General features: G+C 40.5%; 1 protein-coding gene across 1 annotated transcript in view; it reads left to right on the top strand.

The window, feature by feature from the left end:
* The window catches only part of zmp:0000001301 (uncharacterized), a 44,139-nt gene that overhangs the window by 13,229 nt on the left and 5,018 nt on the right, over positions 1-25,892 (top strand). The window contains exons 9-16 of the mRNA XM_061877241.1: positions 1,608-1,693; positions 4,825-4,906; positions 13,257-13,342; positions 13,424-13,511; positions 13,579-13,627; positions 16,276-16,366; positions 18,619-18,719; positions 24,221-24,305. Coding sequence (XP_061733225.1) covers positions 1,608-1,693; positions 4,825-4,906; positions 13,257-13,342; positions 13,424-13,511; positions 13,579-13,627; positions 16,276-16,366; positions 18,619-18,719; positions 24,221-24,305 — 668 coding nt within the window. The remainder of the gene's footprint in view (positions 1-1,607; positions 1,694-4,824; positions 4,907-13,256; positions 13,343-13,423; positions 13,512-13,578; positions 13,628-16,275; positions 16,367-18,618; positions 18,720-24,220; positions 24,306-25,892) is intronic.

Genomic DNA, 25,892 nt, shown 5'->3' with positions numbered 1-25,892 from the left:
TTGCGCTTAATAGTATTCCATTTTTATTTGTTGTTATTTATATTTTCTATATAAATTATGTGTTAATGTTCATCAATCAACTCATTAGTCTTCATTTTCAATCTATCGAGATAAAAAAATGATATCAAAATCAAATTACGGGATGTTATTTATGTAGTTTGATCATTTCCCTCGACTGATGTACTTAACATCATGTGGTTTATTTTTTTTTTACATATGTAGCATCATTGACAAAGACACAAAGAATTGCTATTGCGACATCCAGTGGACACATTTAGAACAGCTGTTTATTTCATTCAAAAATTTCAGGTTAATTTTTATACTTAACAAATGGATAAAATCTGTTCGCGGGCCTGATCCGGCCCTCGGGCCGTATGTTTGACACCTCTAACCTAGACTCACATATTTAGTTATTTGACTACAGTTTTTCAGCATTTACATGCAATTTCTACATAAATTGTTCTTTCTATTTTTTAGCATGCTAATGTTCGCATGTTTGTATGCTCGCATTTTTTTCTGCAGGTACACAACCTAGAGTCATATATTTTCTTACTTGACGCTAATTGGATAGCATGCTACCTGTTAGCATTTCAGTTCGGCTTCAGTTTTTCAGCATTCACACGCAATTTCTACATAAATTGCTCTTTCTATTTTTTAGCATGCTAATGTTAGCATGTTAGTATGCTCGCATATTTTTGCAGGTATACAAGCTAGAGTCATACATTTTCTTACTTGACTCTAATTGGCTAGTGTGCTACCTGTTAGCATTTCGGTTTGGTTTCCATTTTTCAGTATTCACACGCAAATTCTACATAAATTGCTCTTTCTATTTTTTAAGCATGCTAATGTTAGCATGTTAGTATGCTCGCATATTTTTGCAGGTATACAAGCTAGAGTCATAACTTTTCTTACTTGGTTTTAATTGGATAGCATGCTACCTGTTAGCATTTCAGTTCGGCTTCAGCTTTTCAACATTCTCACGCAATTTCCACATAAATTGCTCTTTATATTTTTTAGCATGCTAAAGTTAGCATGTTAGTATGCTCGCATATTTTTGCAGCTATACAAGCTTGAGTCATACATTTTCTTACTTGACTCTAAGTGGCTAGTGTGCTAACTGTTAGCATTTCGGTTTGATTTCCATTTTTCAGCGTTCACACGCAAATTCTACATAAATTGCTGTTTCTATTTTTTTGGCATGCTAATGTTAGCATGTTAGTATGCCTACTTTTTTTGCAGGTATACAACCTAGCCATATGTTTTCTTTCTTGACGCTAATTGGATAGCATGCTACCTGTTAGCATTTCAGTTCGGCTTCCGTTTTTCAGGATTCACACACAGTTTCTCTATAGATTGCTCTTCCTATTTTTCTGGCATGCTGATGTTAGCATGTTAGTATGCTATCATGTTTTTCGGGTTTACAACGTAGAGTCATATATTTTGTTACTTGATGCGAATTGGCTAGCGTGCTACCTGTTAGCATTTCAGTTCGGCCTCAGTTTTTTAGCATTCACACGCAATTTCAACATAAATTGCTATTTTCTATTGTACAAAATAGCATAACATCTTACTAGAAAAAACAATAGAACCATTTCTTTAAATTACAGAAAACCTGGTGTGGCACAAATGGCAGACAAAGGGAGAATTACCTGCTGCCTGTAGTCGACAAACAGTGACGGCACACCATGACAAAGTACACACACACACACACACACACACACACACACACACACACACACACACACACACACACACACACACACACACACACACACACACACACACACACACTAAGAAACTCACATGCAATGTACAAACCCCGTTTCAATATGAGTTGGGAAATTGTGTTAGATGTAAATATAAACGGAATACAATGATTTGCAAATCATTTTCAACCCATATTCAGTTGAATATGCTACAAAGACAACATATTTGATGTTCAAACTGATAAACTTTTTTTTTTTTTTTCAAATCATTAACTTTAGAATTTGATGCCAGCAACACGTGACAAAGAATTTGGGAAAGGTGGCAATACATACTGATAAAGTTAAAGGAATGCTCATCATACACTTATTTGGAACATCCCACAGGTGTGCAGGCTAATTGGGAACAGGTGGGTGCGATGATTGGGTATAAAAACAAATTCCCAAAAAATGCTCAGTCTTTCACAAGAAAGGATGGGGCGAGGTACACCCCTTTGTCCACAACTGCGTGAGCAAATAGTCAAACAGTTTAAGAACAACGTTTCTCAAAGTGCAATTGCAAGAAATTTGGGGATTTCAACATCTATGGTCCATAATATCATCAAAAGGTTCAGAGAATCTGGAGAAATCACTCCACGTAAGCGACATGGCCGGAAACCAACATTAAATGACCGTGACCTTCGATCCCTCAGACGGCACTGTATCAAAAACCGACATCAATCTCTAAAGGATATCACCACATGGGCTCAGGAACACTTCAGAAAACCACTGTCACTAAACACAGTTCGTCGCTACATCTGTAAGTGCAAGTTAAAGCTCTACTATGCAAAACGAAAGCCATTTATCAACAACATCCAGGAACGCTGCCGGCTTCTCTGGGCCCGAGATCATCTAAGATGGACTGATGCAAAGTGGAAAAGTGTTCTGTGGTCTGACGAGTCCACATTTCAAATAGTTTTTGGAAATATTCTACATGGTGTCATCCGGACCAAATGGGAAGCGAACCGTCCAGACTGATATTGATGCAAAGTTGAAAAGCCAGCATCTGTGATGGTATGGGGGTGCATTAGTGCCCAAGGCATGAGTAACTTACACATCTGTGAAGGCACCATTAATGCTGAAAGGTACATACAGGTTTTGGAACAACATATGCTGCTATCGAAGCGCCGTCTTTTTCATGGACGCCCCTGCTTATTTCAGCAAGATAATGCGCCACATTCAGCGTGGCTTCGTAAAAAAAACAGTGCGGGTACTTTCCTGGCCCGCCTGTTGTCCAGACCTGTCTCCCATCAAAAATGTGTGGCGCATTATGAAGCGTAAAATACGACAGCGGAGACCCCGGACTGTTGAACGACTGAAGCTCTACATAAAACAAAAATGGGAAAGAATTCCAACGTCAAAGCTTCAACAATTAGTTTACCTCGGCTCCTATACGTTGGGAGTGTTATTAAAAGAAAAGGTGATGTAACACAGTGGTGAACATGCCCTTCCCCAACTACTTTGACACGTGTTGCGGCCATGAAATTCTAAGTTAATTATTATTTGCAAAAAAAAATAAAGTTTATGAGTTTTGAACATCAAATATCTTGTCTTTGTAGTGCATTCAATTGAATATGGGTTGAAAAGGTTTTGCAAATCATTGTATTCCGTTTATATTTACCTCTAACACAATTTCCCAACTCATATGGAAACGGGGTTTGTATTTATTATTATTATTATTATATATTCAAACAGTAGCTGTTCGCTCTTTTTTTCTGGTCACATGATGACACAAAGATGTCATTGTTATCAACAAGTAATAGTTCACCTTTACCCGCGATAACCACAAGGTCGCGTTATCCGACTTTTTCCACTCTGAAGACCCCCGTTGTCAAAAACTATGGCTTCAGACCAACCGCAACACTGTTTCCGTGTGGATGAAAGACTGAAACCAGAAACAGAATCAGAAATCGGAATCACAAATACTTTATTAATCCCCGAGGGGAAATTAAAATTTTCAGCACAATCCCATTCAAGAGCAGACATACATTACAGGGAGACAGAACAGGATCGCCGACAGGTCTGCCAACTTCCGGCGCCCCTTACAAAAAATGTGAGATACAGGTAAACAGGGGGGGAGGGGCACATTGGAATGCGGCCTGGCCGTGACACTATGAAGCAGCCCCGCTTGATGGATTGTAAGGTAAGACATATTATCTGGCATTTTATTCGCAATATTATGCAAAAGCAACTGTTCTTACCTTCTGGTACCTGCTGATCTGTATTTGGGATCTGCATAAGTCCTAAAAAATTGCCCGTGCCATCCTTTGTAGTCCGTGTCAACACCATAGTCGATAAGCGTCTTCTTTTTGTTTATCTTCTTGTTATGGGACATTCATCCTCCGCTGTTGCCATTTTTAATATAAAGTATAGTGTAAAGTTCTTACTTACATCTGTCAGTAAACTCGCCATGAAAGCGCTAAAACATACCGGTGTAGTGAGTATACATTATTCACCCAAGGAACTTTAGTTTTTAGAGAGTGACCAGATGGCCGGTTTTTCACGGGACACATTCTCCAGTATTAAGTAAAGTTTGGATACCCGTCCTTGCACGCTACACCGGTAGAACAAAGATGACTGAGAGAAGACGCTGCCGAAAGTGAGCCACGTAAATAAGACCGCCCACAAAACGGTGCATCCTGAAGTGACTGTCAGAAAGCAGCAGAAAGATGATCTGTAAAACATAATCTATGCAAGATTTTGACCGAAAAACCACCATTACATGTTATGTAGACCAAAAGGAAGTGTTTTACATTTAGAAAAAAAAAAATATGACTCCTTTAATGCGCCCTATAATCCAGTATTCCTTGTATATGAAAAAAGATCGAAAACAGACCATTCATCGGCAGTGCGCCTTATAAGCCAGTGCGCCCTATGGTCCAGAAAATACGGTAATCAAATTTCGATGCACTGATTGGTCTGGCGTTTATAGTTTTTTGCGCCTAAACCCTTCATAAACAGTCCAGCATTTCTAATATTTGTTTATTCTAACCCACAAAGTGGAGCGCAAAATGTTTGTCACTTGTTTGGATGTGGTTGCCAACATGCTTATTTGTTGTTGTTTTTTTCATATCCATCGGAGGATGTTTACTTGTTTGGAGGAAAAAGCATAAACGATGATGGCACAGGGACGTCATCCAATGAAATTCATAAATTCAGTATTGGTGAGTACAATTTACAATGCTTCTTCCAGCTATCTAGCATCAGTTTAGTCTGGAGGTATTTTGTATGGTGGGTGGAAAAGCTCAACATGCTGCACCCAGAAAAGGTAGTGCAGATTATATTAGTGTGCTGCATGTTTTACAACATATCAAAACACCACAGGTTGGAGCATGATGCCGTGGATGTTCAGCAAATGAGTGTCTCCATGACAGCTGGTAGTACAAACAAAATCCTCTTTTAAATATGGTGCTGTGCACCTGTTTTTGCACTTGTTATCATTTGTATACAGTCTAGTACAAAACCCAAAACCAGTGAAGTTGGCACGATGCGTAATTCGTAAATAAAAAACAGAATACAATGATTTGCAAATCCCTTTCTGTCACAGTTAGTTGGTGTTGAACCCCAAGATGCAGAGACGGAGGCAGGCATAGAATATGAAAACATGATTTAATTAAAACCAAACAAGAACAAACAAAAAGCACGCACGTGGGCGGAATAACAAACTAAGGGAGCTAGCATTGGAAGCTACAAAACAAAAAGGAACTTTAGCATGGAAGCTAGTGGATAGCAAACAGAAAAACTGGAAATAACTAATGGCTAACAAGAACAGCTTACCGCTACGACAACCAGGACAAAATGTAGCATGACAGGTAATAGCTGAAAAGAATCACATCGACACGACAAGAGCAACATATGGCAACGACAAGTCCAAATGACAATACAATGATCCAGCAACTGACACAAGACAAAGCAGGTACAAATAGGAGCAGGCTGATTGGCAACAGGTGTGACCAGGTGCCAATCAGCCGCAGCTGAGGAGGAACACAGCAGTCAGGGAACAAGACAGGAAGCTGACAAAATAAGAGCACTAGACAGGAACTAAAGACAGGAGATACTTAACACAGAGGAAACAGACAAATGCAGAGGAAAAAACTAAAACATAGACAAACTGTCAGGGGAAAGCCTGACACTTTCAGTGTATATTCAATTGAATAGACTGCAAAGACAAGATATTTAATGTTCGAACTGAGAAATTTAATTTTTTTTGCAAATAATCATTAACTGTCAAGGCGTGGACTGCGGCGTGGTTTGTTTTCCCGAGGTGCAAAGCGATTGGAGTGGACACGGCGTGAAGGTAAAGACATATTTACAGTAATTTTACTCATAAAAAGGAACAAACGAGAGGCGCACACAAGGCGGAGAACAAACTTGGCTATGAAAACAAAACTAATTCTAGAACGTAAACTATGGACATGAGAACAAAACTTTAAATCTATGGCATGAATAACGATCACTTACTTAGAAAGGAAGAGGATCATCAGCATGGATATCATGGGTTTGTAGAAGGTGATAAAGGGTGATGTCGCCAGGCTGACTACCTGGCAACTGTGGCTTGAATAATACCGTGGTGATTAGTGAAAACCGGTGCGTGACATGGGGACAAGGTGAAAACTAATTGGTTGGCATGGTTTAATTAATATTTAATTATATTAATAATTACAATTAATAATTAATTAATAAAAGTTGTTTTATTTTTGATTGACTCTCCATAAATATATAAAAGTATTCACCATATTCTTTTCATGTCATATTAGGCTACTATGTTGTTGTTTTTTAACCAATCAGAACTCAGCTAGCTTGTTATCAGCGCTGTATGAATTCTGACAGGGGCCTTCTGAACCAACATTAGCGGCGGCTGTGCAGTTTAATGAACGAAGGACATTTATTTAACAGACAGTTGTGATAGCTGATCAGATCACAAGTTGTTGACTAGCCTCACGTTGAATTGACTGATTGGATACTCACATGTCACTCCCAGGTATCCAATCACAACTTGTGATTTACAAAAGCAGAAAGTGGCAGTGGAGCAATACCCGGCCAGCGGAGAAATCAGCGATACTCACTTTTTTTAACCAACAAAGTAGCACAGCAAAACGTTGATTAGGCCGCAGATATAACAGTTTGCCTGCCACTTCCACTCAAATCAACCAACTACAAGCGGTATTGTGAGTTCAAATATATTCTTTTACCTTCAGTATGTTTTTTACATATTGTTTGTATTTTTTGGTTTATTTCCTGGTATGTAAAATATTGCTGAAAATAACCACAATGTAGAATTATTTTTTTTTTAAGTTAATTGCTATGGTTATTTAGTTTGAAGAAACCTTTTAGCATTGATGCAAGAGTGTGCGCACGCTCAGTGGTGTCAAATCTTTACAGTTTGCGTGCAGATTTTCTGAGAAGACCGGATCTTGAGCCATTCAAAAGCCTGGCTTGTTATCACAGTTTATACATTTTCCATCCATCCATTCATTCATCCACTTTCTTCCGCTTGTCCCTTTTGGGGTGGCAGGGGTTGCTGGAGCCTCTCGGCTGCATTCGGGTGGAGGGTGGGGTACACCCTGGACAAGTCGCCACCTCATCGCAGATGTATACATTTTTTTATCTGTTTATTATCAATGACACTATCACTGTAAACATAAGGTTAGAAGTGGGTCAATATAGTTTGATAATATAATGTATTGGTGGAAATTATTCTGAAATATTTTCACTTTTATTTTTGTTAGGTTATTAATTGTAAACATGGTGCCATATCACAGTGGAATTGCTGTTTTATAAATTTCCCTCACCTCGAAAAAAAATAGATGGTAGGGCGGTCGTGCCAGCGGCTTGAGGTTTCCGGGTTCGATTCCGGCTTCCGCCGTCCTAGTCGCTGCCACTGTGTCCTTGGGCAAGACACAAGACACTTCACACCGGGATTCCCTTAATGTAATTAAATTTGGCGGAGCACCCCGGCATTTTTAGTACTGCCACACTTTGAAACAATTCGAGAACAAAGTAAAGAAACAATTTATTGTAGACCAAAAAATAAATCACACAAAGTGTGACACTATATTTAACTTTTATTACCAATCTTTTAGTAAAAAATGGCACATTCCCAAAAGGTTTTACCTACCATGCGAACGCTTTCTTCTCGTGTGTCTGCTCTTCCCCAGACACACAACATTACTTGCCCATTCTCCACCAATCACCTTTCAGGCAAGGACGGTGTATTTACAAACCACACGGACACGTAAAACATCAACATTCGTTACAGTTGTTACAGTATCAATTTAAATATGTAGCCTATTATTTGCGCACAGGTGATGTACCGAAAACTTGACAACTGAATAAAGATGGATCAAAAACGGCTGCCGAAACCGTATGTGAGTGAGTGAATTATATTTCTATAGCGCTTTTTCTCTAGTGACTCAAAGCGCTTTACATAGTGAAAACCAATATCTAATTTTTACATTTAACCCAGTGTGGGTGGCACTGGGAGCAGGTGGGTTAAGACTCTTGCCCAAGGACACGACGGCGGTGACAGGGATGGCGGAGGCGGGGATCGAGCCTGCAACCCTCGGGTTGCTGGCACAGTCGCTCTACCAACCGAGCTATACCGTGAACAAAATGCACGCCATTGTCAGGAGCGAATGTGGACGTGGTTTTTATGTATATTGCTGATATACCCTCAGACAGCCAACTACAGCGGAGGAGAGTGACGGCTTTTAAGAAGCGAAAGTCCAACCAAAAAACAACGGCAAGCAAGTGTGACATCATGCTCGCTGAAGTGCTCTAAACACGAGTATATTTTATAATAACACCTGAAGAAAAATGCTAAATTTGTTGCTAGTTTTAATAAAAAATCATTAAAAGTCTGTAAACACTTGAATAAAATCTCAACAAACGACAATTGAATTGAAAATATGGCAAACCGATAAAAAAACAAGTTAAAACTAATTAAAAGGAACAACTGTTTTAAATGTATTTATACATGTTTTGAGTCTTTTAAAAAAAAAATCATAGCCAATTTATTCCAATTACTCAATGACGTCATGTAACCACGGCCATAACCATGCCCCACCGCCACAAGTATCTTGTCAGTTTAGGGGAAACCATGCAGTCTATATAGATATAATGCACTGCGTGGCGCAGTGGAAGAGTGGCCATGTGCAACCCGAGGGTACCTGGTTCAATCCCCACCTAGTACCAACCTCGTCACGTCTGTTGTGTTCTGAGCAAGACAGTTCCCCCTTGCTCCTGATGGGTGATGGTTAGCGCCTTGCATGACAGCTCCCTCCATCAGTGTGTGAATGTGTGTGTGAATGGGTAAATGTGGAAGTAGTGTCAAAGCGCTTTGAGTACCTTGAAGGTAGAAAAGCGCTATACAAGTACAACTCATTTATCATTTATCATTTATGGTAACAAAGCAAACAAGGAAGTGCAAAAACAGGAAACAATGGAGTCTTTAAGCAAAACAGAACATAACTAAACAAAACATGATCACAAGACATGACATGAACTTAGAATTTAATGACAGCAACACGTTGCAAAAAGGTTGGCACGGGGCATGTTTACCACTGTGTTTCATGGCCTTTCCTTTTATCAACAGACCAAATATTTAAGATTTTCAATGTATTTTTTTCCTATTCTTGCTGGATGTACAGCTTAAGTTGTTCAACAGTTCGGGGTCTCCCTTGTGGTATTTTAGGCTTCATATTGCACCACACATTTTCAATGGGAGACAGGTCTGGACTACAGGCAGGCCAGTCTAGTACCCGCACTCTTTTACTCCAAAGCCACACTGTTGTTACATGTAGCTTGGCATTGTCTTGCTGAAATAAGCAGGGGCGTCCATGATAATGTTGCTTGGATGCCAACATATGTTGCTCCAAAACCTGTATGTACCTTTCAGCATTAATGGTGCCTTCACAGATGTGTAAGTTACCCATGCCTTGGGCACTAATACACCCCCATACCATCGCACATGCTGGATTTTGAACTTTGCGCCTATAAAAATACGGATGTTTCTTTTTCTCTTTGTTCCGTACAACACGACGTCTACAGTTTCCAAAAACATTTTGTTGAAATGTGGACTCGTCAGACCACAGAACACTTTTCCACTTTGCATCAGTCCATCTTAGATGAGCTCGGGCCCAGCCAAGCCGGCGGCATTTCTGGGTGATGTTGATAAATGGCTTTTGCTTTGCATAGTAGAGTTTTAACTTGCACTTACAGACGTAGCGATAAACTGTAGTTTCTGACAGTGGTTTTCTGAAGTGTTCTTGAGCACATGTGGGGATATCCTTTACACACTGATGTCAGTTTTTGATGCCTGAGGGATTGAAGGTCACGGGCTTTGCCGTTTACATGCAGTAATTTCTCCAGATTTGCTGAACCTTTTGATGGTATTACGGACCGTAGATGGGGAAATCCCTAAATTTCTTGCAGTAGCTCTTTGAGAAATGTTTTTTTTATACTGTTAGACAATTTGCTTACGCATTTGTTCACAAAGTGAACCCTGGCCCCATCCTTGTTGGTGAATGACTGAGCATTTCATGGAAGCTGCTTTTATACCCAATCATCAATCAATCAATCAATCAATGTTTACTTATATAGCCCTAAATCACTAGTGTCTCAAAGGGCTGCACAAACCACTACGACATCCTCGGTAGGCCCACATAAGGGCAAGGAAAACTCACACCCAGTGGGACATCGGTGACAATAATGACCCAGTGGGACGTCGGTGACAATGATGACTATGAGAACCTTGGAGAGGTGGAAAGCAATGGATGTCGAGCGGGTCTAACATGATACTGTGAAAGTTCAATCCACAATGGATCCAACACAGTCGCGAGAGTCCAGTCCAAAGCGGATCCAACACAGCAGCGAGAGTCCCGTTCACAGCGGAGCCAGCAGGAAACCATCCCAAGCGGAGGCGGATCAGCAGCGCAGAGATGTCCCCAGCCGATACACAGGCGAGCAGTACATGGCCACCGGATCGGACCGGCCTCCCTCCACAAAGGAGAGTGGGACATAGACGGGAAGCTAATGCTAACACTTAGCATAGAATCAGGAAACACAAGAACAGCGTGCCGAACGCACTTAGCACACGGACTGGAACCAGAAACATTAACGTGACTGTTGCTTACCGCAAACAATGGACCCAGACAGACTGACGGGAGAAGGCAGGCTTAAATAAAGGAAGTAATCACAACACAGGTGCGCGTCAGGAGCAAGCAGCAGGTGAAAACAATGAGTAACCATGGAAACAAACCGGAACCGAAAGAGTCCAAAACCAACAAAACATAACTAAAGAGAACATTATCCGGATCACGGATCATGACAGTGCCAGCTTTTTTGAAACATGTTGCAGGCATCAAATTACAAATGAGCAAATATTTCATTCAATCAATCAATGTTTATTTATACAGCCCTAAATCCCAAATGTCTCAAAGGACTGTACAAACCATTACGACTACGACATCCTCGGAAGAACCCACATAAGGGCAAGGAAAACTCACACCCAGTGGGACGCCAGTGACAATGCTGACTATGAGAAACCTTGGAGAGGACCTCAAATGTGGGCAACCCCCGCCCCCTTCTAGGGGACCGAAAGCAATGGATGTCGAGCGGGTCTAACATGATACTGTGAAAGTTCAATCCATAGTGGCTCCAACACAGCCGCGAGAGTTCAGTTCAAAGCGGATCCAAGACAGCAGCGAGAGTCCCGTCCACAGGAAACCATCCCAAGCGGAGTCGGATCAGCATTGTAGAGATGTCCCCAACCGATACACAGGCGAGCGGTCCATCCTGGGTCCCGACGAGCGGTCCATCCTGGGTCTCGACTCTGGACAGCCAGTATTTCATCCATGGTCATCGGACCGGACCCCCTCCACAAGGGAGGGGGGGACATAGGAGAAAAAGAAAAGAAGCGGCAGATCAACTGGTCTAAAAAGGGAGTCTATTTAAAGGCTAGAGTATACAGATGAGTTTTAAGGTGAGACTTAAATGCTTCTACTGAGGTAGCATCTCGAACTGTTATCGGGAGGGCATTCCAGAGTACTGGAGCCCGAACGGAAAACGCTCTATAGCCCGCAGACTTTTTTGGGCTCTGGGAATCACTAATAAGCCGGAGTCCTTTGAACGCAGATTTCTTGCCGGGACATATGGTACAATACAATCGGCAAAATAGGCTGGAGCTAGACCGTGTAGTATTTTATACGTAAGTAGTAAAACCTTAAAGTCACATCTTAAGTGCACAGGAAGCCAGTGCAGGTGAGCCAGTACAGGCGTAATATGATCAAACTTTCTTGTTCTTGTCAAAAGTCTAGCAGCCGCATTTTGTACCAACTGTAATCTTTTAATGCTAGACATGGGGAGCCCCGAAAAGAATACGTTACAGTAGTCGAGGCGAGACGTAAAAAACGGATGGATAATGATCTCAGCGTCTTTAGTGGACAGAATGGAGCGAATTTTAGCGATATTACGGAGATGAAAGAAGGCCGTTTTAGTAACGCTTTTAATGTGTGACTCAAAGGAGAGAGTTGGGTTGAAGATAATACCCAGATTTTTTACCAAGTCACCTTGTTTAATTGTTTGGTTGTCAAATGTTAAAGTTGTATTATTAAATAGAGGTCGGTGTCTAGCAGGACCGATAATCAGCATTTCCGTTTTTTTGGGCGTTAAATTGCAAAAAATTAGCAGACATCCATTGTTTAATTTCATTAAGACACGCTTCCAACTGACTACAGTCCGCTTTAGGGGCATGTAGAGTTGGGTGTCATCAGCATAACAGTGAAAGCTAACACCGTATTTGCGTATGATGTCACCTAGCGGCAGCATGTAGATGCTGAAGAGTGCAGGGCCAAGGACCGAACCCTGGGGAACTCCACACGATACCTTAACATAGTCCGAGGTCACATTGTTATGGGAGACACACTGCACCCTGTCAGTAAGATAAGATTTAAACCAAGACAGGGTTTTGATTGATTGATTGATACTTTTATTAGTAGATTGCACAGTACAGTAAATATTCCGTACAATTGACCACTAAATGGTAACACCCGAATAAGTTTTTCAACTTGTTTAAGTCGGGGTCCACGTTAATCAATTTATGGTAGGGCTAAGTCTGACATACCAATTCGTGTTTAATTAAATATTAAAATATTTGCAAAAAATAACATAGTTTACCAGTTCGAACGTTAAGTATCTTGTCTTTGCAGTCTATTCAATTGAATATAAGTTGAAAAGGATTTGCAAATCATTTTTTTCTGTTTTTATTTACCATTTAAACAACGTGCCAACTTCACTGGTTTTGAGTTTCGTATATCAGGTCCCAAGTTTTTGGGTTTCTTTTGCACAGATGGTCTGGGATGCCAGCTGTGCAAAGTCAGCATGTAGTTTTTGTATCAGTATAGAGTTACTGTCCTCATAGCTGGAAACGTAAGATACCTTTCTCCATCTGTCTTTGTACGTATCCATCTAACTAAAGTGCACATTTTCATTACCCTTTAACCTTTGTGTCCTCAGCCAAGTTGAAGTGGAAGATCCCACTGTATGTTGGCATTCCTCCGGCACGGCGAAATGGACACACCGCCTTCATTGTTCACAGCCATGTTCGTACGCCAAACATAATACCTGCTCATAAATGTGACGGATTTGTTTGCTTGTTAAAGTACTGTTTGTGGGGTTGACAGCTGTACATATTTGGAGGAAAGAACGAAGAGCAGGAGTTCAACGACCTGAAAGTCATGAAACTCATTAACCCCTCAGAAAGGCAACCAGGTATTGCAACATTTATTTAATTTTATTTAATTTTAACGCTTTTGAAGATAATTTCTTTAACCCTCAGTGATGAAGGAGATTATGTTGGAATTCGGTCTACAAGGAACCAGCTACAGGTGTGTGTTGTGTGTGTGTGTGTGTGTGTGTGTGTGTGTGTGTGTGTGTGTGTGTGTGTGTGTGTGTGTTGGCGTGTGTGTGTTCTTGTATTTCTACTATTCTTGAGACATCAACAAGGAAAAGTACCTTCCATATGAAGACCGGTGAACTAGTTAGGACAAAAATCGTTGTCCCAATACGGAAAACCACTGCATATAATACAGAATGTCTCATTTGCACCCATCCATCCATCCATTTTCTACCCCTTATTAACTTCGGGGTAGCGGGGGGCACTGGAGCCTGTCTCAGCTACAATCGGGCGGAGGGCGGTGTACACCCTGGACAAGTCGCCACCTCATCGCAGCTCATTTGCACCTCTGGTGGTGAAGTCTATCCAAATTAGAGTGGTCTCAAAAAGGATGGATTTTTCAAATTGATTGCGTGTTGGGGTTTTAAAAGTGCTCCCCCTCTGGTCAACATATGAAATAACAAGTGTGTGTAAAAATTTGAATTGCTCCCCCTAACCAAATAAATGTGGTAAGTGTGTGTAAGAAATTGAATGCACCCCCTTTGGCCAAAATGTATTAAAAAAAAATTCATATATACACATTGAAGTACATAATGACGATTAAAAACCAATTACAAACAAAAAAAACAAACAAACAAAAAAAAACTAACAACAGTCTTTTTCTCACAATGTGTCGACTTGTTTCTGATAAAATTGGGAATAACTTTTCATATTGTTTCCCTTTCTGTAATATTGCAATATTTTCTTGTAAAATTATTACTTTTTCATGTAAAATTAATACTTTTTAATGCAAAATGGTGACATTTGTCTTATAAAATTCTGACTTTTATCACAATATTACCAATTTTTTAAATATTTTTTTTAGTAAAATGATGACTTTTGTCACAATTAAGCCAAGTGAAATTACGATTATTGTTATAATATTGCCAACATTTGACAGGTTTTTTTTATAAAATTGTGACTTTTGTCGAGTAAAATTACGACCCTTTTCATAATTTTTTTTACTTTTCTGCTAAAATTGTGACCGGTATTGAGTAAAATTCCAACTTTTATCGTAATATTGCACACATGTTCAGTTTTTTGCGTAACATTTTGACTTGCCTTGAGTAAAACAACGACTTCTATTCTGCAAATTTCATGGCTGGCTTACAGCGTGGACACTCCCTGATCACTTACGACTGCCAGACAATTCTGGATGTGGATTGATTGGGCTGTTTTGGACTGAAAGCTGCGTGTACGTTGGACCACCTCGCTAGCATGGGAATACTTCGCCGGCTACATCTAGCGGCCTTTGACGCAGCGGAGTATAGTACCAGCGGAGACCGTCTACGGAAGACACGCAAGCGGTGTGATAAAAAACAGAAGCGCGGATGCCGAGCGGGGCTAGCAACAAAGATAAAGGCTAATCCCCACAGAACACCGCTTCCTTCCATCCTGAAGCTGGATTTAAATGGAAGACGCGAGCCTGCTAGTCTGGGTGAGGAGTCAGTTAAGTTAGAACAAGTTTTTTCTGCTATGACTGTGTTAGAGTTGGACATGCGTTCTACTGAGGTGGCAAATTATGATGCGTTCAGTTTATCGCAGCACCAAGCAAACAATCGGAAAATTAGCGTCATATCAATTCCTAGATATGGTCGTAATTATTTTAAGTGCACTACGCATAATAAACGCAACATTATTAATATTGCTACTATGGATAATTTGATCAAAAACTCCTCAAAACAGCCCACTACCTATAATATGGGCGTTATTTAAACATAAGATCATTGTCTCCCAAAACGTTATTAGTTAATGAGGTCATTAGAGACAACAATCTTAACGTCATCGGTCCCAGCGAAACCTGGCTTAAACCAGACGACTTTTTTGCACTCTGTCCTCCTAACTATACGAATGCGCATATTGCTCGTCCCCTTAAAAGAGGTGGGGGAGTCGCACTAATATACAACGAAAACTTTAACCTTAGTCCTAACCTAAATAATAAATATAAATCGTTTGAGGTGTTTCCATGAGGTCTGTCACACCGCTGCCTCTATACCTGGCTGTTATCTACCGCCCCCCAAGGACTTTATCAATGAATTCTCAGAGTCCTCATAAAAATTCTCATAAAATTCTGACTTTTGTCGAGAAAAATTACGACTCTTTTCATAAAAATGCCAACATTTTTTACTTTTCTGCTAAAATTGGGACTGGTATTGAGTAAAATTCCAACTTTTATCATAATATTGCACAAATCTTCAGCTTTTCTCGCAACATTTTGACTTGCGTTGAATAAAATGAGGACTTCTATTATAATACTGCCAAAATTCGATTTTTTTTCTGTAAAATTGTGACCTTTTTTATTGTGAAACTCATATTTCACAACAAGAATTTTTTTCATTTACATGTATGTATATATTAGTAATGTTGTAAACACAAATCTTTATATATCTACAAAGGGTGGTCCTAAAGAGGCATTATTCGGTTGTCTCAAGAAGGTAACAAATACAAGTGTGTGTGTGTGTGTGTGTGTGTGTGTGTGTGTGTGTGTGTGTGCGTGTGTGTGTGTGTGTGTGTTTGCATGCATGCGTGTGTACACTTTATTATGTTTTGATACTATTTCTGTTTTAATACTCTTGTTTTATTCTGATTTGGACAACTCAGTTTCACTCCCACTAAAATCCCAAATATTCGCTACGAGCTGAGCAAAACTTCTCCAGCCAACCAGTTCAAGAGCACAAATGCTAATGTGCAGGTGAATCTTAACACACACACACACACACACACACTCCATCCATCCTTTTTACTACCACCTATCCCTGTCGGGGTCGTGGGGGGGGGGGGGGGGGGGGGTGCAAATAACATAAACCACAATACAAAGTATATTATAAATAGGGGTGTCCTGATCTGATTTTTGATATCGGTCTGATATTAGCAGGCTATCTGAAGTACCGGATAATATTGATATGCATGTTTGAATGATATAATCTCTGATACAAGGAGTCCTGCAGCGTGTTTTCTTGTGCAAAGCTGGAAAGTTAACATCTAAATGCCCTCCAATAAGCACACAAGTTTGGTGTTTTTGTGTCTTTTACTCAAGTAATCTAGGAGCTAGCAGCTACACAGCAGCGAAGCACACAATAGCACACTGGCTAGACATACCTGTACATAATAAGTGTCCTTCATTGAACAATATTAAAGTCCAAAACAGCACATTTGTCAATAAAAACAAGAATCAAAGAATTAGAGCTGCATATTACTTACACTTAGAAAGTATCCAAGGCAGAAGCATATTAGAAAGTACCCAGTGACCAACGTGTCCTGTCATTCAATTTACTGCGTCTTGAGCTTAACTTCATCATAGGGGCTTGATGGTCTAAAGCAGGGGTCCACAAACATTTTGACCCGCGGGCAGCATTGGGTCAGTGCTTAATACCGGGGTGGAGTGAACTATAGGCTAGGTCAGGAAAAAACACAGAGGCTATTTCTTCTCTACAAGTTCCACAGTTTTCCCTGCTCTTCCCTGCTCTTCAGGGGATTTTATTCGACTGTGTCCCTCTGGAAGTCCTGTGGGGAGTGCTCAGATTGTATGGGGTATTGGACTGACTGTGGCGGTACGATCGGTGTCAGAGCTTGGTCCGCATTGCCGGCAGTAAGTCGGACACACCGGTTCTGTTCATAACTTTTATGGACAGAATTTCTAAGTGCAGTCAAGGCGTTGAGGGGATCCGGTTTGGTGGCTGCAGGATTAGGTCTCGGCTTCATCTGGCCAGGATCTTCAGCTCTCACTGGTTCGGTTCGCAGCCGAGTGTGAAGCGACTGGGATGAGAATCCAAGTCCGAGTCCATGGTTCTCACCCGGAAAAGTGTGGAGTGCCATCTCCGGGTTGGGGAGGAGACACTACCCCAAGTGGAGGAGTTCAAGTACCTCGGAGTCTTGTTCACAAGTGAGGGAAGAGTGGATCGTGAGATTGACAGGCGAATCCGTGCGGCGTCTTCAGTAATGCGGACGCTGTATCGATTCGTTGTGGTGAAGAAGGAGCTGAGCCGGAAGGCAAAGCTCTCAATTTACCGGTCCATCTAAGTTCCCATCCTCACATATGGTCATGAGCTTTGGATTATGACCAAAAGAACAAGATCACGGGTACAAACGGCGCGCTCCCTTAGAGATAGGGTGAGAAGCTCTGCCATCCAGGGGGAGCTCAAAGTAAAGCCACTGCTCCTCCACATCAAGAGGAGCCAGATGAGGTGGTTGGGGCATCTGGTCAGGATGCCACGCGAACGCCTCCCTAGGGAGGTGTTGAGTGCACGTCTGACCGGTAGGAGGCCACGGGGAAGACCCAGGACATGTTAGGAAGACTATGTCTCTCGGCTGGTCTGGGAACGTCTCGGGAGCTGGACAAAGTGGCTGGGGAAAAGAAAGTCTGGGCTTCCCTGCTTAGGTTGCTGCCCCCGCGACTCGGCCTCGGATAAGCAGAAGAAGATGGATGGATGGATGGATAATTTAATATGCAAAGCTTCAGCATATTAATAAAAAAAGTGGACTGTTACAAAATCATGCTGATTGTCAAATATGTTAGATAATATATTATATGATCGCTTACCTCACCCGAAAACTTTTGTTATTCTGGAAATGTATTGTGTTGCTCAAGGTAATATTATTGACATGGTGTTGGGATACACATGATTTCAGCCTTTCAAAGCTCCTCTTGAAACATCAATTTCTGACCTCGGTGTTTGTCCAATCCTAGTTACGGCCCTGATCGTGTTCAAACTTTTACTAAATTATGGACTTATGTCGAGGCTTGAACCCATTATTAATTTTTACATTGTTTCTTATTGAGAATTTTTCATAAATGTTTATGTATTTACAAACCCTGTTCAAGAACCAATTAGGTTTATAAATCTAAAACAAAGGTGACGTGGCCCACAGGCCGTCTATTGAGGGCTTCTGATGCAGTTGATACATGTTGTGATTAAAACTGCAATATTTTTGTTCCCGCTGCAGGTTTTTGTCCAGAGAGACTTCAGCGTAGTTCGAGACAAAGCCATGTCATTGATCCAGACTGCTTTCACTCTACTGGACCAGGAGTTCCAGAAACTGGATCGGTACATTACTTCACTTTGCAGAATTTAGGAAAACTATTGAATTCAGAAAAAAAAAATGTTTTACCCACATACATAACGTCAAACTAAAAAACACATAAAGTAACCAGACCACTGTATTTTTAATTGACCTGTATCGTTACCAAATTATGTACTTTCATAGCTGCTGACCGAATTATACCATCCAACGAGTCTCAATTCATATAAAATTAATTGATACCATATTTCGATACAGTTGTTGCATGTGATGTCATGTCGGGTGGCAACAGGTGTACCGTATTTCCTTGAATTGCCGCCTTGGCGCTAATTAATTTAAAACCTCTTCTCACTCCTGCGCTTACCAAAGGCATGCGGTAAAAGTAAGCATGCACTAATGATTTTAAAACCTCTTCTCACTCCGGCACTTACCAAATGCATGCAGTAAAATTTGAGTGTGATGTAAGCTTGGACCTTAAATCCTCCTGAATAGCTCTTAATCTTCTTCCCTTTATGCGATTTTTAATTACCGGTCTTGAAATCAGCCTCCTCCATTTTGAAAATGATGACAGGGGAAGTTTCACTCGTGACATCACGAGTTTGACCCGGCGGTAATACTAAGCATGCGCTAATTATTTTGCGAAGCGAGTTTGACCCGGCAGTAATTCAGGGCAGGCGCATACTATATGCCCTACGGCAATTCAAGGAAATACGGTAATTGTCGCAGACTCCCTCTAAGTAAAGTAATATTTCATGCCGAAAAAAGCAAGCATGCCTGATAGAAAGTACATAAAGGCTCCACTTTTCAAAATGCACTTGCTCAATGCTAATTTACATTGGATATGTCATATATTGTATTTTCCCGACTCTTAAAATCATTTTTTACCCTCAAAACTCGACAGTGCGCCATATAACCTAATGTACGGAATAACTCTGGTTGTGCTTACCGACCTCGAAGCAATTTTATTTGGTACATGGTGTAATGATCAGTGGGATCAGTAGATGGCAGTCAAACATAAGAGATACGTGTAAACTGCAATATGATGGCAATATGTCTCAAGTAAACAAAGCCAACATTTTATATGTTCCATTGAAAATATAGAACATTACACAGAGCGCTCAAATGTCTATCAAAATGTTTTAGTACGACTTTGGTGAGCTATGAAGCCGCACCGCTTGATGGATTGTCGGCGCATTAAACATACGAGTATTTTTATGGTGTGTGTATAAGTTGAGAAATATCATCTGGTGTTTTATTTCGCAAAAGTACTTTTTTTACCGTCTGGTACCTGCTGATCTGTATTTGGGATCTGCATAAATCCTGAAAAATTGTTCGTGTCCGCCTTTGTAGCCCGTGCCAACTCCATAGACGATAAGCTTCTTCTTTTTCTCTATCTTCTTGTTATGTTAAGTTAAGTTAAGTTAAAGTACCAATGATTGTCACACACACACTAGGTGTGGTGAAATTTGTCCTCTGCATTTGACCCATCCCCTTGATCACTCCCTGGGAAGTGAGGGGAGCAGTGGGCAGCAGCGGTGCCGGGAATCATTTATGGTGATTTAACCCCCAATTCCAACCCTTGATGCTGAGTGCCATGGGACATTCATCCTCCGCTGTGGCCATTTCTAATGTAAGGTAGTGTAAAGTTCTTACTTATATCTGTCAGTAAACTCGCCATGAAAGCACTAAAACATACCGGTGTAGTGAGTTTATCCTCCGGATTTTTTCCAATGAAAAAAATCTGCCTCGGCTCTAAAGAGGTTGAAAAACTACTGATCCAAGCCTCCCAAACACCTCAGAGTGTCGCTTTAAAGGCCTACTGAAACCCACTCCTACCGACCACACAGTCTGGTAGTTTATATATCAATGATGAAATATTAACATTGCAACACATGCCAATACGGCCTTTTTAGTTTACTAAATTGCCATTTTAAATTTCCTGCAGAGTTTCCTGTTGAAAACGTGGCGGAATGATGACGCGTGTGTGTGACGTTATTGGTTGGAGGGGACATATTAGCCCAGCACCACTTACGGCTAAAAGTCTTCTCTTTTCATCGCATAATTACACAGTATTCTGGACTTCTGTGTTGCTAAATCTTTTGCAATTCGTTCAATTAATAATGGAGAAGTCAAAGTAGAAAGATGGAAGTGGGAAGCTTTTAGCCTTTAGCCACACAAACACACGGTGTTTCCTTGTTTAAAATTCCCCGAGGTGAAGCTTTACTATGGATCAGAGCGGTCAAGCGAACATGGATCCTGACTACATGTCAACCGGCAGTTTTCGGTGAGAAAATTGTGGAAATAAGTCGCCTCTTACCGGGGATCCGCGGAGCCAGCATCCTCCTGTAGCTGCCGTGACTTCTCTCAGAGACTCTGGCGTCAAAACACCCATGGCCACACCCCTCAGACTTTAAGGTACTATTTAACTATTTCTTGGGGTCATCTTAGATGAAAAGTTGACATGGAAAGCTCATACAATGCATGTGAAAAATAAGGTATCCAAAAGCTTATTTATTTTGAACAAGGTTAAATATAGTTTTCAATATAACACAATGAGAATGTTATATTGCTCAATTATTCTACCTCATTTCAATTATTGTGCAGAAATTTGGGAAAATACCTATCATAACAACATAATGCATTTATTTCTTTCACAGAAAAGAGCAATTCGAATCATTATTCAAGTAGGATATAGAGCACACAAATCCACTCTTCATTAGGTCAGGATTACTAAAACTAAAAGACATTGTAGAATATAATACTATATCAATGATGTTCAAAGCGAGAAATAAAGTTCTTCCAAAGGACATACAAAAGTTATTTGTGTTCACATCTGAAGATGAGAACCACAGAAGGCCGTATGACTTTAAACATCCAAGAGCGCGAACAAATTTGAAACATATGTGCTTGTCTGTTGCTGCTGTGAAAGCATGGAATTCTCTAAACAAAGACTTAAAAAGCTGCAAGAATATCTTTGTATGTAAGAAGAGTTATAAAAAGAGAAAACTGGAACTATATCAAACTGAGTTTTTATATAGATTGGACGTGTCATTGTGAAAATGCTTAAAGGAAAATGGAAAAGTATGTTGGAGTTTGGGTGTTGGTGGAGGGAACAGTTATAAAGTAATCCAAAATACTGTAATTTGTGTTAAAAAAAAAAGGGGGGCAGATAAATATAAGAATATTATTCTTCCATCTGCTCCTTTCTGATCATGGAAATGTATAAGAAACAAAAAAACTAAACAATGAAAGTGTCACTTGTACATGGCTTGTAAATATGCATTTTCATGAAAGGAATACAAATAAATGATGATGATGATGAACTCACTAAAACACTAGCAACAAAATAGGCAGATAAGGGATTTCCCAGAATTATCCCAATAAATGTGTCTAAAAACATCTAAATCGCTCTCACTGCCCTCGCCTTTTTTTCTTTTTTTTTTTCTAGGCCTTCACTCCAAATTTCCTCATCCACGAATCTTTCATCCTCGCTCAAATTAATGGGGAAATTGTCGCTTTCTCGGTCCAAATAGCTCTAGCTGCTGGTGGCTATGATTGTAAACAATGTGAGGATGTGAGGAGCCCTACAACCCGTGACGTCACGTGCACATCGTCTGCTACTTCCGGTAAAGGCAAAGCTTTTTTATTAGCGACCAAAAGTTGCAAACTTTATCGTGGATGTTCTCTACTAAATCCTTTCAGCCAAAATATGGCAATATCGCGAAATGATCAAGTATGACACATAGAATGGACCTGCTATCCCCATTTAAATAAGAAAATCTCATTTCAGTAGGCCTTTAAATGCACCATTCACACTGATATCAAGTGGCTGCAACAAACTTAGTTTTACCTCCAGGAGTCATAGCTGAAATTGAATTTGTTTTCTTGATGGCTGTTATCTGTAATATGGTACACTTTCCAAAACAAGCAGATTAAAAAAATCTTCCCGGGCACTTACCTTAGCACTCTGTCAGCTATTATTCAATTAGTCTTTCTATCCTCTACCCTTTTTTGTCAACTTTAAAGACTATGTCCCTTGGGAGTTTTTCTTTGACATTAGTTTAAAAATCACCATTGGTGAAGCTTTTGACCGGATGATGTGCAACTCAAAGCACAAATGTGTTCTCTTGTGATTGTTTTGGACTTGCGTTGTTTTTGTGTTTCATTTCCTGTCCAGTACCTTTACCTTTGTAGTTGAATTCCTGTAGTACACACCTGTACCCGCTTGCCGCTTGTTTTGTTTGGGGGGTATTCTGTCACATGCATTTTTTTAAATGCTTTACTTAGTGTCTTTTTCATGATGAGGGTGTGAAAAATAATTTTTGTGTGGTGCCTGTTGTGCTGCGTTTCGCAGTGAGTGCAGCAAAAATTTCCGTCTTCTTCTTTGCAATGACCTCTTGCGTCTATCTTGGTTTTTGCACTTCCTGCAAGAGTGCCCCCTGATGGCCATCAAGCAAAGAAAAATATAGATTAGTCGCATGGCTGTATAACCCGCAAATCGAGGAAAAAATGAAGCGGTTTATAGTCCGGAAAATACACAAATTTATACCGTTTATGCTCTATACCATTGGTGTCAAACTCTGATTACATGGCGGGCCAAATTTGGCCCGCCATGTAATTTAATTTGGCCCTTGAGGCAATATCAAATTAACATTACAGCTGGCCCTCCGTTATTACACAGCAGCGGTGCCGCTGTAACACCGCAATTTCTCACACTTGCCAAATCCTCCCGAAGTTCAGTGCCCCTCCCGAAAATCTCCCGGGGCAAGCATTCTCCCGATTTCCACCCGGACAACAATATTGAGGGCGTGCCTTAAAGGCACTGCCTTTCGCATTCTCTACAACCTGTCGTCACGTCCGCATTTCCTCCATACAAACAGCGTGCAGGCCCACTCGCATAATATATGCAGCTATTACACACACATAAGTGAATGCAACGCATACTTGGTCAACAGCCATACAGGTCACACTGAGGGTGGCCGTATAAACAACTTTAACACTGTTACAAATATGCGCCACACTGTGAACTCACGCCAAACAAGAATGACAAACACATTTTGGGAGAACATCTGCGCTGTAACATAACATAAACACAACAGAACAAATACCCAGAACCCCTTGCAGCACTAACTCTTTCGGGACACTACAATATATTTAGATTTTTACCTCAGAAGGCTGCAAATAGAAAAGAGGCATTAAATTTGTATTTAAATTTTATTTGATATGCCATTGATATATTTTTTAATTATTATTATTATTATTTGAAACTCAATTTTGCATGTCACTATAAAGTTATATAAGCCTTGCTTGTTCAATATTCAATGCAAAACTTGTTTGGGTTCCTATTAAAAGGTTAATTTGTTAAACCTTGGCCCGCGGCTTTGTTCAGTTTTAAATTTTGGCCCACTCTGTATTTGAGTTTGACACCCCTGCTCTATACAACTGATCAACCAACAATGTTTTTTGGTAAAAAAAAACTGTATAATTAAGTTCATTGCATTACTAATATTTGAATTGCTCTTTGCAGGGAGAAGAAAACGTTGTTTAAATCTGCGTCTGCTCTTCAATTAGAGAGAGAAGCCATGGAGGCACAGAAGCAGCAACATCAACAGGTTCATTATTTACTACACGTTCTCCATTACTTGAGATATCCCAGTCTGATACTGATACGGGATAGATATGGGTTATCAGTCAGCTATCAGCAAAAAAACAACGACAAAAAAAAATAAAAAAAACAAGAATCAAATGATATTGGCTTTAGTGTAAAATGTGGGATAGAAGCTCCTCCAAAAAACAAATTACCATTTCACTTCAAAAGCATATTAAGTTTGTGTTTTTCTATCTTACCATTGTTCCGAGTCATTTTATTTGGTCAAGCCTTTTCTAACATTACACTTTACAAGTAAAAGTAAGTACCATATTTTTCGGACAATAAGGCGCAATTAAAATCCTTTAATTTTCCCAAAACTCGACAGGTTGTGCTTGCCTACCTCGAAGTTATTTTATTTGTTATATGGTAAAACGATAAGTGTGACCAGTAGATGGCAGTCACACATAATAGATAATACTAATAATAATAATAATGGATTAGATTTATATCGCACTTTTCTATTGTTAGATACTCAAAGCGCTCACAGAGAAGTGGGAACCCATCATTCATTCACACCTGGTGGTGGTAAGCTACATCTGTAGCCACAGCTGCCCTGGGGTAGACAGACGGAAGCGTGGCTGCCAGTTTGCGCCTACGGCCCCTCCGACCACCACCTATCATTCATTCATCATTCCTTCACCAGTGTGAGCGGCACCGGGGGCAAAGGGTGAAGTGTCCTGCCCAAGGACACAACGGCAGCGATTTGGATGTCAATAGGTGGGAAGCGAACCTGCAACCCTCAGGTTTCTGGCACGGCCGCTCTACCCACTACGCCATGCCGCCCCATAACCCATGTAGACTGCAATATGACTTGAGTAAGCAACACCAACATTTTATATCGTCCATTGAAAATGTGCAACATTACAGACGGTGCTCAAAATTCTATCGAAAAGTTTTAGTACGACTTTGGTAAGCTATGAAGTTTAATGGATTGTACTGTGCTTCAACCTGGGAGTATTATTATGGTGTGTGTATAATGTAAGACATATCTGGCGTTTTGTTTCACAATATTATGCAAAAGCAACTTTTCTTTCCTTCTGGTACCTGCTGATCTGTATTTGGGATCTGGATAAGTCCTGAAAATGTGCGCAGGTCCGCCTTTGTATAGTCCGTGCCGCTACCGTAGTCGATAAGCTTCTTCTTTTTCTTTATATCCTTGTTATGGGACATTCATCCTCCGCTGTTGCCATTTCTAATATAAAGTAGTGTAAAGTTCTTACTTATATATGTCAGTAAACTCGCCATGAAAGCGCTAAAACATACCGGTGTAGTGAGTTTGCATTATTCACCCAAGGATATTTAGTTATTAGAGAGTTCCGGTCGGACGGTTTTTCACGCAAAACATTTCCGGCGTTGTTGTTGCACTAGTGAGCCACGGATAACGAGATGCTGCTCCGTTATTGATTGAAGTAATGTCTGAATGTTATTAAAACAGTTAGCTCCATCTTTTGACACTTCTTCCACTCCCGTCCTTGCACGCTACACCGCTACAACAAAGATGACGGGGAGAAGACGCTGCCGAAGGTGAGCCACGTAAATAAGGCCGGCC

This window comes from Nerophis ophidion, linkage group LG17, assembly GCF_033978795.1.
Source record: "Nerophis ophidion isolate RoL-2023_Sa linkage group LG17, RoL_Noph_v1.0, whole genome shotgun sequence".
Taxonomy (NCBI): Eukaryota; Metazoa; Chordata; class Actinopteri; order Syngnathiformes; family Syngnathidae; genus Nerophis; species Nerophis ophidion.
This window is presented reverse-complemented; position numbering and strand designations above follow the sequence as displayed.